Genomic DNA, 19,883 nt, shown 5'->3' with positions numbered 1-19,883 from the left:
AAATACATGGAGATGTTTTTAAATTCATTAGCTACCTTTTAAGAATGATTAATCATAAACCGCCTCTAACTTCTCTAGGTATACGTAAAGAAGTGTAATTTGCTCTTACACCTGCACTGAGTGGTATAGAATGTCAGTGGTAGATAAGGAAATTAATTATTGGCAGGTGCATTTCCTAGATCATAAACTCCTGAACAAACTATTTCCAAACAGGAAATATATGGAAAAATAGAAACCAAATAAGGAAATATATAATTTTCTTATTATCTTCATATGGGGTAAAGAAGGCTATAGTTTTATAAATTTCCAGTTATCAGTGTTACCATTCTTGTATGCTCATTCCAGTCATGGTAATACGTTACCCATGGCAATAAGCAACACACAAAATAAATGCTTTTTCCTGGTTTAGGTTTTATTCAGATGAAGCCACATGGGCTATTGATCGACAATTCTTGTGGGGCCCTGGACTGCTTATCACTCCTGTGCTGGACCCAGTATGTTATGTTTGATTATGTTTTAAAATCTTATCTGATTAACTTCTCGTTGAGCATTAGCATTCATATTATTTGGGACTAAAGTTTGTTCCTAAACCTCACTGCACATATCTAAACTTTGTAACAGCTAATACAACGAAGGGCACCACCCCATGATCTTTATATTAGACAATTTGCATTCTGTAAGGGATACTTCTTACTTCTGGCTGTTCTCCTTGAAGCTGATAGCGGATCTCTAAAAAAATATTTTAACCAGAGTGGGTAGGTTTGTTGACCAGATAGTTTCATCAAGTAACCAGTGAACCGTGACTAGTAGAGCAAACGTAAGTTAAACTAATTAATGGAGAAACACTTATGAATGTGACCACTCATGAGCATGTAGGTAACAGGGGCATGACATGATATAATTATTTGTGAAGCCATGTTTCTACAATGAAGCATTTTCTTTGTATACCTTAGAATACTACTAAGTAAAACATCTAGAAAACATCTAGATCATGGGTTATTCCTGCGGAAGCAATGACCTTCATTAATTCAAAATTTCCCTTTGGTTCAATCTCATTTTTCAAGCTTTATCAAAATATATTTGTTAAATGTACAAAACAAAGCATATCTGAAAACAAATATCTGGAAAAAAAAACGTGATAGGAGACTTTGGGGTTATTGTGAATATCAAATGAGACATGAGTTTGCAAGATGATATGAGATCAAAATGAGCCAGTGTGATTTTTGGGTAGCATACCACATGGTAGTATCATGTCACAGAACAATGAAGTAACAGTCCCTCTCTGGTTCCAATGCAACTTTGCTAAGTTATTGCATGCATTTGTGGGTGCTTCCTTTTTTAATCTTTTTAACAAATTGCTCAGATTTACGGAAAAGTAACATTCATTAGGAGCTAGAAGGACTGATTTGTGAAGAAAAGAGAAAAGCAGGAGCTGTGCACAGGTTAGCTGAACATTTAAAAGGAGCTATAATAACAGTCTGCAAATATCTGAAGGTGTAGATACTCCAGAAGAACTATTTACTTTGGTACAAGGAGATCTAACTAGGGCAAATAGGACAAAAGAAAAGAAGAATTAAAGCTACATTTCAGGAAAAAATTCTGATAGTGAGAAAAATTGGGCTGTGGGATAATTTCCAAAGAAAGGGACCGAAGCCTTATTGCACGTCATATTTAAAATAAGACCAGATAGATTATTAAGTTTACTTTACAGCATAAATCTTCATTGCATATGGAAGAACAAGGACATGTTTTTTTTTCTATTCCAACTTCTATGATATTATGAAAAAAGTCCTACACTTTTATAGAGTCCTAGACTATTATAGAGAAAATTCCTTCTTTGTAAACCCAAATCAGAATAAATACAATTGAAATTTTCTTGTCAGTCTAAAATTGTTACTTTGGAAATGCTGCTTTCATTGCTATTTAATTTGTTTGTCTTTAAATACAAAAGATATTTCTTTATTCTCATTTCAGGGTGTGGAAAAAGTGATAGCATATATCCCTGATGCAGTATGGTATGACTATGAAACAGTAAGTAAACACATATAATAATGCCAGGCTAAGACCATGTCTGTATCTTCTTCTCATCGTTGTACACTGTGGGATGGGTTGTGATTGTTAGGCTTGGTAAAGAAGGTAAACATGAAGGAAGTAGATTGTTGAGAGAAAGAGAGGGAAGCAATGGAGGAGAAGATGGGAGAGAGATAACTAGGGGAAGGAGGAGGAATGGACACAAAAAGAAAGAGCCCATAACAAACATCAAACAAAGTTCATGTTTCTTCTACATTCTGTACAGTGCTGTGAACACAAACATCAGTAGCCAAATAATAAGCTATAATAATAATAATTGCAGTCTTCTCTGGGCATTCAAACACTAGCATATTATTCTTATTTATATGCCAATTCTTTTGCCCATTGACTGGAGAAGGAAGGATAAGGGTCTACTCCATGCCTGACCTAGGATAGTGTCTAATTTGAGTCTTGCAAGATGAATTGGCCTTTCTTTGTGTGTTGATCATGCTGGAATCAAAAAGTAAATGATTTTTTTTGATGTTGTACCAGATGAACATTAATGTAGGGTCGTTTTCCATGGTAGTAGGTAGAGAGTGTCTGAATATACATTCATGTATTATAACTGTTGTGATTAATCAGGAGGAACTGGAATGGAAGCTCATGATGTGAGAAACCATTCACTGCAGTGAGAAATATAATGCTCATTTTATCATCCATTCCCATAAATTAGGGTGGAAGAGTAGTATGGCGAAAACAACAAGCAGAGCTATATCTCCCAGCAGACAAACTAGGACTTCATCTGAGAGGAGGCTACATTTTTCCTACTCAGCAACCAGCTAATACAACATTGTACAGGTACGTTTTAAGGCTGAGCGCTCTCATCACAAATTATCAGATGTCAAACCAATGGGAGTGTCATATTGGAGTGGTTGACATCCATTGCATCCTATGCTGTTTAGTCAGGCTAATGTTTTGCTGCAGTCAGGGGTGCAACATCAGTACTTCAGTGGTATTTGGATCAGATGCTGAAGCTCCACAGTCACACATATGGCCTAGTTGGCTTGTTAGTTTGCACAGTGAGGGTTACAATGTTGCTTTGTCACAAGACCTGAGTCAAGGTGTAGTTGAGTTGCCTAAGAAATGGACCAGAAACCAGACTAAGACAAAGATCCTCAATCTGGTCTCTCTAGGCCCATTTTGCTCCAGAGATGTGGAGTGAGTAGTTTGCACCACTTTGTTCCACACTCTGTTTGACGGGGTGCAGTCACAGAAGACCGGTTGGAATTGTTCCTCTGTCTGGCTCCCCACCATCCTGTCTAGCTGGGCCGGATCCAGAGCTGGGGTTACTGTCCCCCTGAAAAGCAGAGCAGATACAAACCACTTCACTTCTGGGAGCTCATGAGGATGTTTGCCTCTTTCTCAATGAAAGAGAGATACACACACTGGTCATTCCCCCAGTTAACAATTATTTACACTGGGTCTGAAAGTAAACACGTGTTCTTATGAAATACAAATACTAGTATTTAACTGTTTTCAAGTGAAAATAGATAGATCAAAGTAAATTACTAAGTTAAAATGAAAAGAAAATCCATAGTTCTAATTCACAAAAAATGTGTTGCAAGAAGTCTCTCTACAAAGCTGTTCTTGCTCTAGACATAATCTTCAGGTCAGAGACAAACTCTTTTACCTTGACCTGGGTCCCTAGCCCTCTTTAGCGTGTGTCATTCCACCCAAAGACAAAGGGTTTTTAGCTTCCTGTTTCTTAAATAGTCTTTTCCCCAGGGCAGGAATCTTTTTGTTCAACATTCCCCCATGGAAAAATACCTGGGTCAAAATAGAATCCCAGTACCAGGTGGAATGGTCACATGTCTTACTAGTTTGATCACCTTTGGATTTACAAGACAAACAAGGCTATTTACAAGTCTTTAAGTTGATCTTCCAGTTGTTAAGACTTCTGGAAAGAGGGCACCAGTAATGGCTCTCATTAGCACATTTAAAACTATAAACAGTTCCCTATTTCACATTTCTAACTTTACATACAAGAAAGATGCATGCAACAAAATTAGATATACAGATCCAGCAGACTGTAACATTAAAAATGATAAGTCACATGTGGTATTAAGTTTAAAGCATCTTAGAATTATGCATATTTATATTCATAAGCCAAATTTCATAAAGCATGGGAGGGCAGATTGTCACACCCTGCTAGCCCATATGTGTGATTTTAATAACATTGTGGATAATACTGTCATCCATTCTTACTCCCGATAAAAGGGATGCCCCCTTTTTCTATGTGAATGTGAAGGATGATTTGCTCAGACTGATTATTTAGGCAAAATTCCTTTCTCTATGTGCATTACAGATGTAAATATTGTTCAAAGATTTAACTGGTTTAATTATTAAAATTCTACTGTTTAGCTGGTTAACCATTGGTGGACCAGTGCAGGGCAACCATGGTGGTGGGGGGGGGGGGGGTCTCATGGGGCTGTGGGCAAGCATGGCAGGGTCATTGCAGTGGAGCCAGGATCTGGACCCCTTTTCCTGCCTGCTGGGGCTGGGGCTGGGGCTGCTGAAGTGGCTGGGGCTAAGGACGTGGCCAAGGCTTCCACTACAGACACAGCCAGGGTCACTGCAGTGCTCCCAAGGCTGGGGTTTTGCCTGCCCTGGCCCAGGGTCAGTATCTGAGGCTGCAATGCTCAGCCAGGGTCAGGGCCAAGGCAGGTGCAGATAGGGTTGCTAGGGCTGGCATGGCTGGGGCTGCTGGTGTGGGTCAGGTTGCTGGGATGCTGCAGCTGGTGCAACCGGGGTCCTGCCTACCCTTGCCTGGGGTGTGGTAGGGCTGGGTCCAATGTGGGAATGTCTGATTCTGGGCTGCGGGCATAGCCAGGACTACCAGCCTGGCTCGGGCTGGGGTGGCTGAATTTCTGGGGCTACCTCAGCAGGAGCAGGGCAAAGGTGGAATTTTGGGAGGGTCAGGGGTCAGCAGCTGTTCATTCTGGGATTTGGTTTGCTTTTCATCTCATTCCAAGATGCCAAGGGAGTCCTTGCATTCTGTGCATGCCTCTCACACCTGACAGGTGAAGGGAGCTGACCAGCCACGTGTGAGAAGCATGCATGGAATGCAAGTACTTTCCTCTCACTCCCTTAGCATCCAGGAAACTGGACAAAAAACAAGCCATGTCTCAGAGTACACCGCTGCGTTTCCCATCCTGCCCACACACTCTCCCAAAATGCTGCCTTTGCGGCTGGGATCCCACCTACCCCTGCCCAAACTGCTATGGCTCTGCCTGCTGTCCAGTTACTACTGCCCGGCCCTTCTTGTTAACCATTTACCTGGTAAGCATTCCAGTAAGCCTAATGCTTGCTAACCAGTTAACTTTTTACATCCCTAGTGTATATCTGAAATATCAGACTGATACCATGTAATTATGATCAGAAAGTGGTCCATTGTGCTTAGCCTTTAATCTTTAATAATTGAGAGCATTGACATACTTTCATGATTAATAAAATAATATTATTACTGGATAATCACATAATTATTTGGTGTAATGATTATTTGTCCTGCCACACATTTGCATCCATTTCCATGAAAACAAAAGGCCATTTCTCTAAGTGAAGAAGTTTAGAGAAAATCTGTTCTGTTGTGAAATGATTTAAAAACTCGCAATCAAAAAATGGTAAAAGGAAATCTGCAAAATTCAGCAAACACAAAACCTCGGTTTTTAACACAAATGTTCTGGAAATGAATATTGGCAGCATTAGTATGTTTTCAAGATGTATCGATTTAAACAATGTCTAGGTATCATTTAGACTCTTCAGAGAAATTCTTTCATTTTACAGCCGCAAGAATCCAATGGGACTCATAATTGCATTAGATGAGAATGGTCAAGCAGCTGGAGATTTATTCTGGGATGATGGAGAATCTTCAGGTAGGCACATTAGATACCCATAATAGCTGAAGTACTAGTATACTTGAAAATAATCTTAATATTTCACTGGTTACATCCAACAAGAATTGTACGTTATGCAAATTAGCGATATAATTTGGAAATCATAAATGTTACAATTGGGGACCTTATCCTGCCAATTTTCACTTATCTGGAAGATGAGTGAGGGTTTGGATATACAATCTAAAGTGGAGAAAATGTAATGATTCTACTCACAAGGAAGAGACCAAAAAACTTGTTAGAATTGTTAACTTTTTAATACTTAAAAAGTTTCATATTACCCATAAAAATACAAAGTGTTATAGCACATTACTGAGATATTTCAATACACTAAAAGGTGAATTCTACTCTCAAATATACTGGTATAAATTCAGATTAACTCCAGTAGATGCAAAGCTACCTTGGGTATGTCTACATGTGCTGCACTTAAAAGTCTGAATCATTGTGAACATATCCTTAGAGGTAAGCCAAAACACAGAATAGTGACAAAGTTGAGTACTAAAAGCAGGGGCGGCCCATGAGCTTAGGCGAGCTACGCAGCTGCTTAGGGCACTGCTGGCCCGAATGCCCGATGATGACGTCACAGGGCGCCAGAGTACCCCATGATTATGTCATGGTCATTGACAGCCGTTCAGGCAGGGGCCCCAATTGCACCGCCACGCCTAGGGCACCAGCTGCTGCAACCAGCCTCGGGCCGCTCCTGACAAAGTGAGGCATCTAAATAATCTTTGATTGAAAATGGACTCATTTTCATATATACTGAGCAGCCATTACACCCAGAAAAGCCCATTTTTTTCTCTATACTGAACTTTATGCTTTTCTGCCACAAAGAAACAAACATTTTTTCACTAATAATGTTAATAAACCCTTCTAGAGTTTTTGCTGTCTTGTTATTGTAGCCACATATAGCCATTAATCAGAGATGAAGGTCCATCTGCTCTGGATTCTGTGGTCACACCACCACAAAAAGTAGGAGGACCTAAATGCATCTAAGTAGTAGGATTTTATTTAATAAATCTAATAAAATACTAATTAATGCATTTATTTCCAGACAATGTCCAAGTTAGCCAAATAAAATATCTGAGTTTCATCCCTTTTAAATATCATAATTAGATATGATCATTTTGAGATTAAAGCTATTTTGGAAAATAAAGGAGTTTGGACTTTGAAATATCTGGTGGTGATTACCAGAGGAGTTTACGGAGTTAGGCACCCAAATTCCATTAAAATGTAATGGGACCTGGCCACCTAAATCCTTTTTATTGATAATCCAAGCCTTTGTCCTTTTTATGATACTTTTGTTAGACAAACCAGCAAGCAATTTAAACATTTATTACAAAATGATTTCCTGAAGACATTTTATCACGCACTAAGGCTTTTATTAAAAAAAGATTTAAGGACCTATATGTGATAGTTTTTATTGTTTGTTTGTAACCTGTTTTAGCACCTTATAAAAAAATCCAAGACTTTGGTTTATGGCATATGCCCCTTAAAATTAATGCATTCCAAGTATCTCTGGTTTCAGGAAGTTCTGACTTCACATTTTTAATCAAACAGTCTCATGCTGAGATGTGAATAGGAAAAGAATTTAAGCAAGATTTTAGCCACACTGGTTAAATTTAAGAAGGAATTTTGGGAAATATGTCTCAACAATAAGGGCTTATATATAATAGAGATGATCAAAGCACTGCTATGGTGGCCAAGAATAGATTACACTACATCATTCCACTGTCTCTAATCTTGCAAAATGCGGTCAGGGTCCTGCAAACACTTGTGCGTTTGAGTGTTTTATACACAATTCGCACTGAGCAAAATGGAACTTCTCCTGTGCCTAAATGTTTTCTGGACTGCGATCTAAAGATGGTGGGAAGGTTATATAGGATTATTTGTGTAAATTATTCTGATTTTTGTCCATAATTCTGTCAGGTACTGACTGTCTAGTATTGAAATTCATTCTGACATCTGTGTTCAGATATACATTATTTTTTTATCTCTTTAAATGTGCTCAAGTTGGAGAACTAATAGAAAATGTAAATATAGTCTTCTTAATAAATCTTAAAGATTCTGAGACTTCACTTCTGCTCCTCTGCCACCAACTCTCCCATTTACACATCAGGTATTCATTAAGAAGGAGATGGAAGAGGTTCCAAAATGCTCGTCAGTAATCCTAAACTTCTCACTGGGTGGCATCTCTGAGGGGTTTTCTTGTGGTTTTCACTGCTGTTTAAAGCAGGGGTGGTGAGCCTTTTTTGGGTCATGGGCCCAGGCTAATAGATTGTGTGCTCCATCCCCATGGTGGAATGGTGGGGGTAAGGGCTGGAGGACCAGCGTGGGCTCTTCATTGTTGAGGAGGGGGACTCCTGACCCTCGGGGACTGGATCGAGACAAACCAGGGTCCTCATCTGGCCCCCGGGCCTGATATTCTCCATCCCTGGTTTAAAATATACAGTGCTCAATATACAATTTCCTACTATCACATTGTCAGATCTACCGATGGGATGTGTGTGTAAAAGGACCAATTGGCCACCATTGTTACTATGGCAACGGCAGCGCCTGGAGCCTCCAGCCCTTTAAATAATTGTTGGAGCACTGCACAGCATGATCTGGGTTGCCTTATGAGCTGGGGGTGGCACTCCATGGTTTGGGCAGCACTGAGGGCTGCCCCACCCCGTACACCCAATGCCCTGCCTCTTCCAAGAGGATGGAGCTGGCCCCCACATGCCTTACCCAGAAGCCTTGCAGGAGGAATAATGGTAGTTCGAATTAGGAGATTTAATTCGAACTACCTAGTCTGTGCCACGTGTAGCCGTGGGCAGGTAGTTCGAACTACGGGTCATTTAAAAATGGCGGCGCCCGGGAACATGCAAATGAAGCCCGGGATATTTAAATCCCGGGCTTCATTTGCAAGGTTCGAATGCCTACATTAGTCACCCTAGTTCAAACTAGGGTGGCAGTGTAGACATACCCTCAGGTAGGATGGCATTAAGCTAGCTGGATGCCAAAAAGTGGGGATCCTTGTGCTCAGAAGAATTAAACATTTTTTTAATGCTCTCTGCAATAATAGATGTGTGTGCTACTTATAGAATCCAGTTTTTATTGTTTTATCTCTACCAATCCGGAGTCATGAAAAACCTTTCAAATTGTCCATGCTCTTTTAAGTCTCAGGAAACTCTGTGCTGCCTTAAAGAAAAAGTACTCAGGTTGGCTGATAATTGCTGCAATAAATATTGAATGCCCTGGGCAATTGCTGATATTTCTACAGAGGGAACATGTTCATTTTCAAGATCTAAAATAACTCAGATTTTATTGTACTAATGTTGAGAAACAAAATAATATAGAATGTTATGATTCTTTGATCATTTTCTAAAACATATCTTCCTAAAAGCTTATAAGTTGCAATATTCCATAGAAAATGTTAACAATTTACTAGCAACCACAACCTCCTATGTTTTTTTAACCCCACATTGCAGTATTTAGAATCAATTTTTACATTTGTTGCCAGTGAAGTATTTTATTTCCTCTCTCAGAAGTGTACACTACATATATATCAAAAGTATAATAGAAAATCTTTCCAGTATAGATAATTATTCAAAATATTTCAAAGGGTCAGCTTTGAAATATGTACATAAGTTTAAAAAGAGTGTATACAATCCTTATGTATGGCCAGCAGCATGTTACATACAATGCAGATGAATAATAAGTTTGGGCTCTCTGTTAATTACATGGCAAAGAAGTATGCTCACACACATACACAATTCAGGTAGCACCGGCACAATACTTACTGGGGCATGAGTTTCCACAGTACCTTTATTTTTAGTTTTAAGTAAAGCACTTAACCACAGGAACACAAGGGGTGAATCATACATTTAAAGTTAAGCATGTATTCAGTGCTTTACTTTAGAGGATAAAAACTTTCTAATATGCTTCCAAGGGTTTACAACAGCTTTTATTCTAACAATTATACAAGTCTTTAAAATTATTCTCTTTAAAAGGAAGAGAAAAGAACACGAATAAATATTCCCATAATATAAAATCAGTTACATGGACATTATGATGTGCAGAAGAGGTTAGCAAATCTTCAATTGTCCCTCACTGGAACCTATACAAGACACAAATTATGTCTTCATGGTTTTTTTGCACAGTAGCTAGCTAATGGTGGTGTTCCTATTCTAATTCAGGCCATTGGGTGTATCTATGTTTTAGTAATCTATTGGTTTCTAATTGTGACACAATTTTATGCTCAATTTGTCAGTAATTCTGTGTAATTTCTGCCCTATGCTTAGAAAGTGTTCATTTTTCTCAACATTTTAGGTACAGTGGAAAATAAAAACTACATTCATTACAATTTTTCAGTTTCCAATGTAAGTAATTTTTCATAATCTTATTTTCAGTGTATTCATTTTAATCCTTAATATTGTCAATTAATCAAAGTATCATGTTCTTTCGTTCATTCTTTCTTTTTACTAACTTTTAGATATCACAAAAGCCCCCATATTCCCTGACAGATAATAAAATTGACAGACAACTGTTTATCAAGTAGTAGAACTTGCAAGGTGATGATTGCCTGCAGCTCTCATCATACCAATGAGAGTTTTGCCTCACTAAGGGAGGAGATGCAGTTCTATTAAAAATGCAGTACTGGGCCCTGTAAAACGTATTTTAATTTTATTTCTGTACATGTTTATTGGGTTTTAGACTCTAGACAGATATTCTGTCAGTAGAAATAAATGTAACTCTCCTATATATATGTGCTAACAAATAATACCTAAGACAGCAGTTCCATCATTTTTTGCATATTAAGAGTCATAAAATCTGCACATAAGGTTGAAAGTGTCCATTCAGTAGGGGTGAAAAACTAGAATAGGGAAGGAGCAGATGAGTCAACAGACTCACTGCGCCCCCCCCCCCCCCCACACACACACAGATGTGTGTGTGGGGGAGGGATGGGTGGCTCCATGCTCCTGAAGTGTGCGGGGCTTCAATGGGAAAGGGTAGAGACTGGGCAGCAGACAATAGGTATTGCCAGGACTGCGCCCCCCTGGTGCCATCTGGAGCACATCACCCAGGGGTGTGGTGTTGATTGAAAGGGTCTGGGGCTCCAGTCGCTGCCGCTACTTCTGTAACTTCTGCAGTCGTCCAGGAGCCCTGGGTCCCTTTGAATCACCAGGCCCCGGGGCAGTTGTTCCCTTTAACCATCTGTTGGCAGGCCTGGGAAGGAGTGCTGAATCTTCTGCATCATTCACTCCTTCCTTCCACCCCTCAGAAGACCTTTAATGCATTTTCCACTGGAGTTGAGCCCTTTAAGGGAGTGGTAGGGCCAAGATAAGAACTATTCTATACAACATTGTCCCCGTCAATCCATGGGGATTTCACACCCAGATAATTCTGACTTCATTTAGGTGATAATCAGTGTTCCCCTCTAAGGGTATGTCTAAACTACATGGCTCCGTCGACTAGATTCTGTTATAATTTTTTTCTTTTCCTTATTCTTAATCTAAAGCATTTTGCACTGTATCACTGGTGTTCAGTGAAGCTTCTGAGCTGGCATTTTAGAGGTGTTAATATTTTAGAGGTGTATACAATGAGTGAATGTTTGCAATTTAATTAGTCTGTCAGTACATGGATAGTCTCTTGGTCTGTCCCAGATTTAAACAAGATTTTTAAGTAGCTGTTTAATGGTCACATTCAATTCACTCAAAGTGACAAGAAGTCCCATAACACCTTAAAAACTTTAACAGATTTATTTGAACATAAGCTTTTGTGGGTCAAAACCACTTCATCAGATGGAGTCCATGCATCTGATTAAATGGTTTTGACCCACGAAAGCTTATGCCCAAATACATTTGTGAGTCTTTAATAGGGTAACCATACATCCAGTTTTTTCTGGACATGTTCTTGTTTTCCCATGTTAAATCGCCAGCCGGCCGGCTTTTTTAAAACACAAAAAATGTCCGGGATTCGGGGAGAGGGTTGTGGCAGCTGCCTTCAAGGGAACATTTGATTGTTATTTGAATCCATGCGCCTGGACAGTTCATGGCTGCTCTGTGCATGCTCCCCAGTGCATTGAGGGAGACGTGTGCGGCTGCGGCAGCAGCTCCGGTGAGACCCAGGGTGTTAATAAAAGAATAAAAGAATCTAGAGCTTCCTGGCTGCCTGGAGGGGCATTAGGATGGAGTGTGGGACCTAGGGATGCCTGGCTTTGTGGGAGGGGTGAGGGCATTGGGTTAGAGCAGTGGTGCCTCACACCATGAGAGCCAGCAGGGGCAGAGGCAGCCCTGGCAGCAGCAAGGCAGGGGCCAGAGCCCCGAGCTTGGCGTGCACGGGGACAAATTTGCTGGCTTTCGAGTCTGGCCTCCTGTGTGAGTGGAACAGCTGCTGCTGCAGCGACACCTGCAGGCACCAGGTGTCCTCTCTTTTGAAAGTTCAAATATGGTAACCCTGGTCTTAAAGGTGCCACTGGAGTCTTTGTTGTTTTTACAGATACAGATGATCATGTCTTCTCCTCTGAGACTTGTCAAAAAAAAAAGTAAAAAAATATATTTAAAAAAAATCTTAATTGTCTCACATAATAACTGTGTATATTATATCTGGACAAACCAAAGAAATGGTTTGAGGTAAATAAGATGAAGTTTAATAAGGATAAATGCGAAGTTCTCCATCCACTTAGGAAGGAACAATAAATTTCACACATACAGAATGGGTAGCAACTGTCTACTGCAGAAAGGGATCTAGGGGTCATAGAGGACCACAAGCTAAATATGAGTCTACAGTGTGACGCTGTTGTGAAAAAAGCAAATGTGATTCTGGGATGTAATAACAGGAGTGTACTGAGCAAGATACAAGAAGTCATTCTTCCGCTCTACTCTGCATTGAATAGGCCTCAGTTGGAGTATTGTGTCCAGTTCTAGGCACCACATTTCAAGAAAGATATGGAGAAATTGGAGAAGGTCCAGAGAAGAGCAACAAAAACAATGGAAGGTCTAGAAAACATGAGCTATGAGGGAAGACTGAAAAAAGTGGGCTTGTTTAGTTTAGAAAAGAGAAGACTGAGAAGGGACATGATAGCTGTTTTCAAGTATCTAAAAGAGTGTTACAAAGAGGAGGGAGAAAAACAATAGGCTTAAATTGCTGCAAGGGAGGTTTAGGTTGGACACTAGGAAAAGCTTCCTAACTGTCAAGGTGATTAAACACTAGAATAAATTGCCTAAGAAGGTTGTGGAATCTCCCATCACTGGAGATATTTAAGAACAGGTTGGTTAAACATCTATCAGGAATGATTTAGATGGTGCTTGGTTCTGCCGTGAAGGCAGGGGACTGGATTTGATGACCTCTTGAGGTCCCTTCCAGTTTTAGTATTCGATGACTCTATGACATTATAATTTCAGCTAACATCACTCCGATGTGTATGGAATTTAACATTATTCTTTCTTGGTGACTGAGTGGTTCAGGGAGCAGTAGGGTACAGAGCCTTTTACTAAAATGACATTTGTTTGAGACTAGCACAGCTCTGTTGTAACTGAGAACTGTTGTCTGATGGCAGTGTGAAAGTGCAAATATCTTAACGTTGGTACATGAGGTGAGAGTGGAGAATATTCACACCATAAAAATCACCCCTATGTGGTATCTTCACTTGCTTTCTTAGTAGAGAGGCCAAAGACATGATATGAACAGAAAATAAACCATCCTCAATTATATAATGTCTCCCCAGGTCATAGCTGAGATGCACTTATTGTCTGCTGTGGGAGAATTACTCTGTAACTACTTGTGATGCTCCTGTTCTAGGGATCACTGCATATTCACAGGCTTATGTTCAAGGCTATCAGTCTTCCATTAGCACTGACTCCACACACAAATATTGCCATGTTTTGATAAGTAATCAAATGTTTATTAGTAATTAACATAATTTATTTCATAATCATTTTCTGTTTGTAGTTTACAAAGGCACTGTAATCAAGGGCATATACCCTGCTCTGATGGAAAATCTATAAAGAGAGACATAATTAATTGCATAACGCTGCCATGTATCAATTGATTCAGTAATGGAAAACATCTATTTTTAACAAGTAAATAACTGCCATTTTATTAAATGGGTAAATAGCTAAGAAAATATAGTCCCCTGATCAAGAATGGAAAAACAACATTGCATCAGCTGTCTTCATTTCCGTGGTACATTTATGTTGCAGACCATAAACTAGGGGGCAAGCCTGCTGATGGGGAAGAGGGGAACACAGGGAGGCTACAGGGCAGTTGCTCCCAGCTTGGCAATTCAAAGGGACCTGGGGCTCTTGGCTACTACTGCTGCTATTGTGGCTGCTGCCAGAGCTCTGGGCACTTTAATTTGCCGCCGGAGCACCATGCTGCACATTCCAAGCAGCGCTAAGGGCTGGGAGGGTGCACTGGCTGGCTCTGAGGGCTGCCTGGTGCAGGCGTTATGTGATGGCGGTGCTGAGGGCTGGCTGCCCCCAGCTCTACCCCTGCCAGGAGTGTGGAGCGGCCACTTCCCAACCCGTCTTGCCCAAGGGACTGCAGAGGCTGTGAGCTCTACTGAGTGAGGGAGAAATCTTGACTTCACTGAAGTAGATGAGAGTTTTCCCCTTGACTTCAGAGACCATGATTTCTCTCTATATAGGCAAGATAAGTACATCTGAACCAAAAAGTCTGTCCTCTCCACTGCAGGCTTTCACCAAAATAGCATGGAATTTGACGTAAATGGAGCTCTGTGGGAGTCGAGTCCTTTAAAGTTTTAATATATTTTTTGAATAATCAAAGATGGAGAATCTCAGTTTTATAGATGACATTTCCCTCCCTTCTGAATGCAGACAGTGGGGTGTATTCTAGATATGTTAGGTGGGTTAGGATTGAAGCTGGGAGGGTTGAGTATTATAGTGAAATGAGGGACAGATCATGGTGAGTTTGGAGATGCTGAGGGTTATTGTGCTTTTCAATTTTCACATGAATGATGATTTTTGAAAAAACAAAAATTGATTCCAGTTAATCGGACATTTTTGACCATATAATCTGAATATCTTGTCTTTCAGAATAGTTTAAAAATGAGTGTTTTGCACATGAATTACAGTGATCCAAACAACTTAGTATTTGAGGAAATCAAAATCCTTGGTTTGCCACTTAAACCTACACTTCTTACTGTGACTCTAAATGATATAGTGCAGAATTCTCTTCATAATATCAGCTATGATCCTTCAAATAAGGTAAGTAATATTTGAATTTATGGACAGAACTTTATTAAGAACTTTTTAACTTTCTGTCAGGTGCTTAATAGAATGGGATTGTGGAAGTAATCATGTTTATACTACATATATATTATTGTAGAATAAAGGCACTGAAGATACATTTTGCTTGTGCTCAAGTGTATAAAAATGTATGTCAGTTTGGCCCTCAGATGCACACTTACAACTCTGTCACCAGTAGAAGTTGTGCATGAACTTGAGATGGCTAGATTTGACATAGAGAGTAGAGTGTCATGCATGTACTAGGCTAAACAGTATTTGATGTGAACATCAATGCTCAGAAAAGCTCTTTTAAAAACTAAGATGTGTGTGACTCTTACAAGTTCTTAGGAATCAGTGCCACAAGCGCTCCTCGTAAGGGTGATTTTGTGGCACATGTTTTGTATTAGCTGAGTAAGCAGCCACTTTAGCCCATTGAGCGGCAATTCATGACTAATGTCATCAAGGAACTTGAAGATCTTGCTGCTGCTGGGTAACCAGTTTCTGCACCACCTTTTCACTATTACAAGTGATAACGTTAAATTAAAATTAGAGAAATAAGTGAAATAGACCCAATATGTATTATAATAATTGTGTCTAAGATTAGATACATAAAGCCACATTTAGGCATCTTAACAAAACAGTGATCTGATTTTTCATTCATTATAAACTTCAATGAAAGCAGTGGGAACTCAGCCACTTTAATTTAGTTGCCTATATATTAATTTAAGTGCCTAAGTTGTAGAATTCAAGTCTGAAAGTGTTTAGCTTTTATGCATTTGTAAAATTTGAATAAAGTGATTATTATGGGGTAGAGCCTCAGATGGAGTACATTGTCATAGTTGTGTTAATGTCAATAGACCTATTAAAATTTATACTCGGTAAGGATCCATATGGGTTGAACACAACATTGGCTTAAATAATTATTCTCTGTTCAATTTTTTACAGGTTACCCATGTAACTGGACTTCAACTTGAACTAGGAAAAGCATATGTGTTGAAATGGAATCAAGTGCTCAGTAACACTGATAAATTTGATTGTCATCCTAGTCCTAATGCAGCAGAAGCAAATTGTGTAGCCATGGGCTGTGTCTGGGAGGTGAGCAAAAATGGTTTCTCCAACAGGGAACAGGATCATACCTTTAAGAAATTTTCATACTTTTCATTATGGTTTGTTGTAGTGAAAAACAAAGTTGGATCAAGGGAATTTCAGCAAATATGCACAAGATTTCATACATTTGTGGAGTTAGGCTAAAATTAAAAGGGCAAGATAGAACCATCCCTTCTTAATTTTGAATGGATGTGGGTTTCTACATAAATTGTTCATACAATTTTGCCTGACAAGCGTGAATGCAGTTTTAATAGATGCAAAATGCTATGGAGCTGAAAGGATTGAAAACTTTCTTCTTTGCTGAACATACTTGTCATATTAACCTGTTCAAGGATCTCAATATGAAATAGTTGCATGTTAAAAATAGGAGTATTGTGGAATTATCTTTAATGAAAGGTTTAAAATTTAGGCTGCTGACTGTTTACTCATCTACAATGTATTTGAATTTTCAGCCTGTCTCCACTGACGGTGTTCCTTCCTGTTACTATCCTTCCGACTATGGTTATTCTGTCAGTCAAATTACATACACTTCATCAGGTTTATCAGTGAACCTCAACAGAAATGTTGATTACATTAACCGAGCTCAGACTTCTACTACCCCTATAAATACACTTCGCTTGGATGTGCAATATCATGACAATAATATGCTGCAATTTAAGGTAAACTCATCTGAAATTGTGAACTTAGATTGTTCCATTGGTTATACATTTTTTCATATATTAATTATCTTTAAAAAAATCTGTCTGCTTTTTGTACATCGATTGACTAACCTGACTTTTCCACTGTAGAATTGATGAAGTAGGTTTCTTCATTTAGCTAAATAGCTGGCATTTGGGGTTAAGCAAAATCTCTTCACAGAAGCTTATGTCAGTGATGGGCTAACTGCAGCCAGAAGGCCGAATGTGACCCAACAGTGTTCTCTGTCTGGCCCCGAGACTTTGTTTAATGTTTCCCACACTGCTCAGGATTGCTAGAGTCTGCTCATTTCTGCCCACTGGGTTTTTTTCCTGCTGGTATTACTAAAGTGACATGCACGTGAAGTGAAGTATGTGCTGAATGCACAAAGCATTGACTATGAGAGCCATGCGTTCCCACTGTATGCAACTAAAGCGCTGCTACATTTTAGTCAGCACACTTGGTAAATTCTAGGTGCGCAAGCACAGTTAGCAATGCTACTATGTTTGGGGAGATCATCTTAGTTACAACAGTCTTACATCCTATTGATATGGAGGGCCACTCATGCAGTCCATTGACAAGCGTAGGTTGCCCGTTGGTCGCTTATGTCCTAATACAGTGTATAAGACACTAAAAACTAATCAAAATTTTAAGAATCTTGAAGAACTTTATGATTAGCATATAAGTTTTATGCATTAATAGTAAGTATTACTGTAGTTATAACTTTTGTGCTATTTACAAGTATAAAACCTTATTCTAATAATAACCTTTATTAAATTAATCATATTGCATATCCTGAATTGACCTATTAAGACTATGTAATAAAGGAAATGTAGATTTGGTGTTTAAACATAAGCATTAACACAAAAATGTATAAAGAGGGCTTAAAAGAATGAAAATCCTCTTTACTATGTATAAAAATAAATTCAGGGCCACATTAACCAACAGAAATCTCTTGGACAAACAAAAGATTCTTGAACCTTCATTGCTTTTTATATACCAGCCCATATATATATTATTTTCTTTAAATTATAATGATATAACTAAGAAAACTAAGAAAAGAATGTCTCACCCGATGTCCTCAGACTGCAATATTTTATTTGTTTTAACTAAATGTTTGTTTATGTCTTTTAACAATATTGGTTACACTTGAAAAAGTTTGTCAGAAATCTTCCTTTGTTTAAGGTTCTACCAATCTGAGAGAAGTGCCCTATAATTAATATGGAGAATAATGATTGAACTAGTAATATTTCTTAAAAGGGATTGAAATCTTAAGAACCATTGATGTATAGATCTTTTGAATATTTTCTGTGCACTCAAATGAACTGATTTCTGCTTTATAGATTTATGATTACAGCAATAAAAGATATGAGGTTCCAGTACCACTAAATATCCCTAGCAGTCCTACAAGTACATATGAGAATCGACTCTATGAAGTAACAATTCAGAATAATCCATTCGGCATCCAGATTCGACGCAAAAGCACAGGGACAATTATGTAAGTGAATTTTTTTTTCTCCCTGTTGGTAATATTTTTTGTTTTAGATTGGGATAAGCCAAGTTAGTTTCCACCATACGGTGCTAGGTAGATTCCCTTTTTCCCTCCCCCCCCCCCCCCATCAGTGGCAGCAGTTAGTCAATGACAGCCCCTTCTTTTGGAATATGCCTAACCATTGACCATTTGCTTCAGTTAATAGCCTAGTAGACTGATTGTTCAGGTATACGGTGACCACATTTCCTTCTGCTGAAAACAGGGCACATGGTAAAATTATTTGCATTCAAATGAGTTCAATGAGAACTAAGCAGTACAAATGTTCAAATTAACATCACGTTTACTAGGCCCTTATTAAAAAGAAATACTGCATAGTTGAATTCTCTATTTATTCTTCATATCTTTAAGACTTTGGGGTCCACACAGGGAGGGATGATACACTCTCCTTCCCCTCAATGGAGAGAGGCAACAATCCATCCCCCTCACGTGTGTGTGTGTGTGTGTGTGTGTGTGTGTGTGTGTGTGTGTGTGTGTGTGATCAACTAGCTGACCCTCCCTACCCAGCATTCTCCATCCTTCATGTCTGACTGGGCCTCTGACCTGACCTGACACCATGTCTTCCTGAGACAACACATGGAGGAGACACTCCCAGATGCAAGCAGCAGCCCTTCAGCATTGTGCAGATGCCTATGGGATTGAGCATTTCTGTATTCCTTGGGGGCAGAACCCAGAGAAGGGTGGGCAGGTAGGTCAAGAGGGCACTAAGTCCCTCCCCACAAGGCTGCCATGGATGCTGTAGGGTTGGGACAGAAATAGGCTGGAAATTGTTTCCGTCTCCCCTGGAACTGCAGAGCTTAGATGAGGGGTGGAGAGGCTTCCCTTTGCTACACTGTTGGGGTCTTGGGCTTTCCTGGGGCATTAGTCCAGCCAGAGGCAGTAGGGGAAGGAAGGAGCCTGCCTGCCAAGTTGTTGATGAGCTGAAGGTTCCAATCTGAGGTTGGTTCACTGCACAGTGCTGGGAGTGGGACATGCTCTGCATTGGGGGCTATGGAGGAGCAATAGAGCTGGGGGGATAGTCAAAAGTGGCAAAGCAGGGAGAGGACTGTGAGAGATGAAGCACATAAAGGGCTGATGGGAGCAGCAGAGGTGAGATGTAACTAGCCACTGTTTGGCACCTGTGCACGCTCATCAACTACCACAGCTCCCAGTGCACAGCCAGTGCTGGCTAGAGATGGATCGGGGGTGGGGCTTTGCTTGGTAATCAGTAGGAGCTTTACTGATGGACAACAGGGCAAGAAGCCAGTCCTTCATGCTGCATCTTTGCCGGTCATTGGAGTCATCGGCGAGTGGACCCTCCATTCATTGCTGGTGTATGGGCAGCTGGCCAGTAGGGATATGGCCAGCATCAGGACCCACTAG

At 39.7% G+C, this 19,883-nt stretch overlaps 1 protein-coding gene across 4 annotated transcripts in view; it reads left to right on the top strand.

Annotated features, from left to right (window-relative positions):
• Positions 1 to 19,883, top strand: part of SI (sucrase-isomaltase) — a 172,594-nt gene that overhangs the window by 59,521 nt on the left and 93,190 nt on the right. For all 4 annotated transcript variants that reach the window (XM_075937869.1, XM_075937870.1, XM_014573793.3 and 1 more), the window contains 9 exons: positions 410 to 494; positions 1,975 to 2,031; positions 2,744 to 2,868; positions 5,854 to 5,942; positions 10,272 to 10,321; positions 14,999 to 15,169; positions 16,136 to 16,285; positions 16,750 to 16,956; positions 18,316 to 18,470. In XM_075937869.1, coding sequence (XP_075793984.1) covers positions 410 to 494; positions 1,975 to 2,031; positions 2,744 to 2,868; positions 5,854 to 5,942; positions 10,272 to 10,321; positions 14,999 to 15,169; positions 16,136 to 16,285; positions 16,750 to 16,956; positions 18,316 to 18,470 — 1,089 coding nt within the window. The remainder of the gene's footprint in view (positions 1 to 409; positions 495 to 1,974; positions 2,032 to 2,743; positions 2,869 to 5,853; positions 5,943 to 10,271; positions 10,322 to 14,998; positions 15,170 to 16,135; positions 16,286 to 16,749; positions 16,957 to 18,315; positions 18,471 to 19,883) is intronic.

This window comes from Pelodiscus sinensis, chromosome 10 (genome assembly GCF_049634645.1).
Source record: "Pelodiscus sinensis isolate JC-2024 chromosome 10, ASM4963464v1, whole genome shotgun sequence".
Lineage (NCBI taxonomy): Eukaryota > Metazoa > Chordata > Testudines > Trionychidae > Pelodiscus > Pelodiscus sinensis.
The sequence above is the reverse complement of the archived record's forward strand: the minus strand, read 5'-3'. Positions and strand labels throughout refer to the sequence as shown.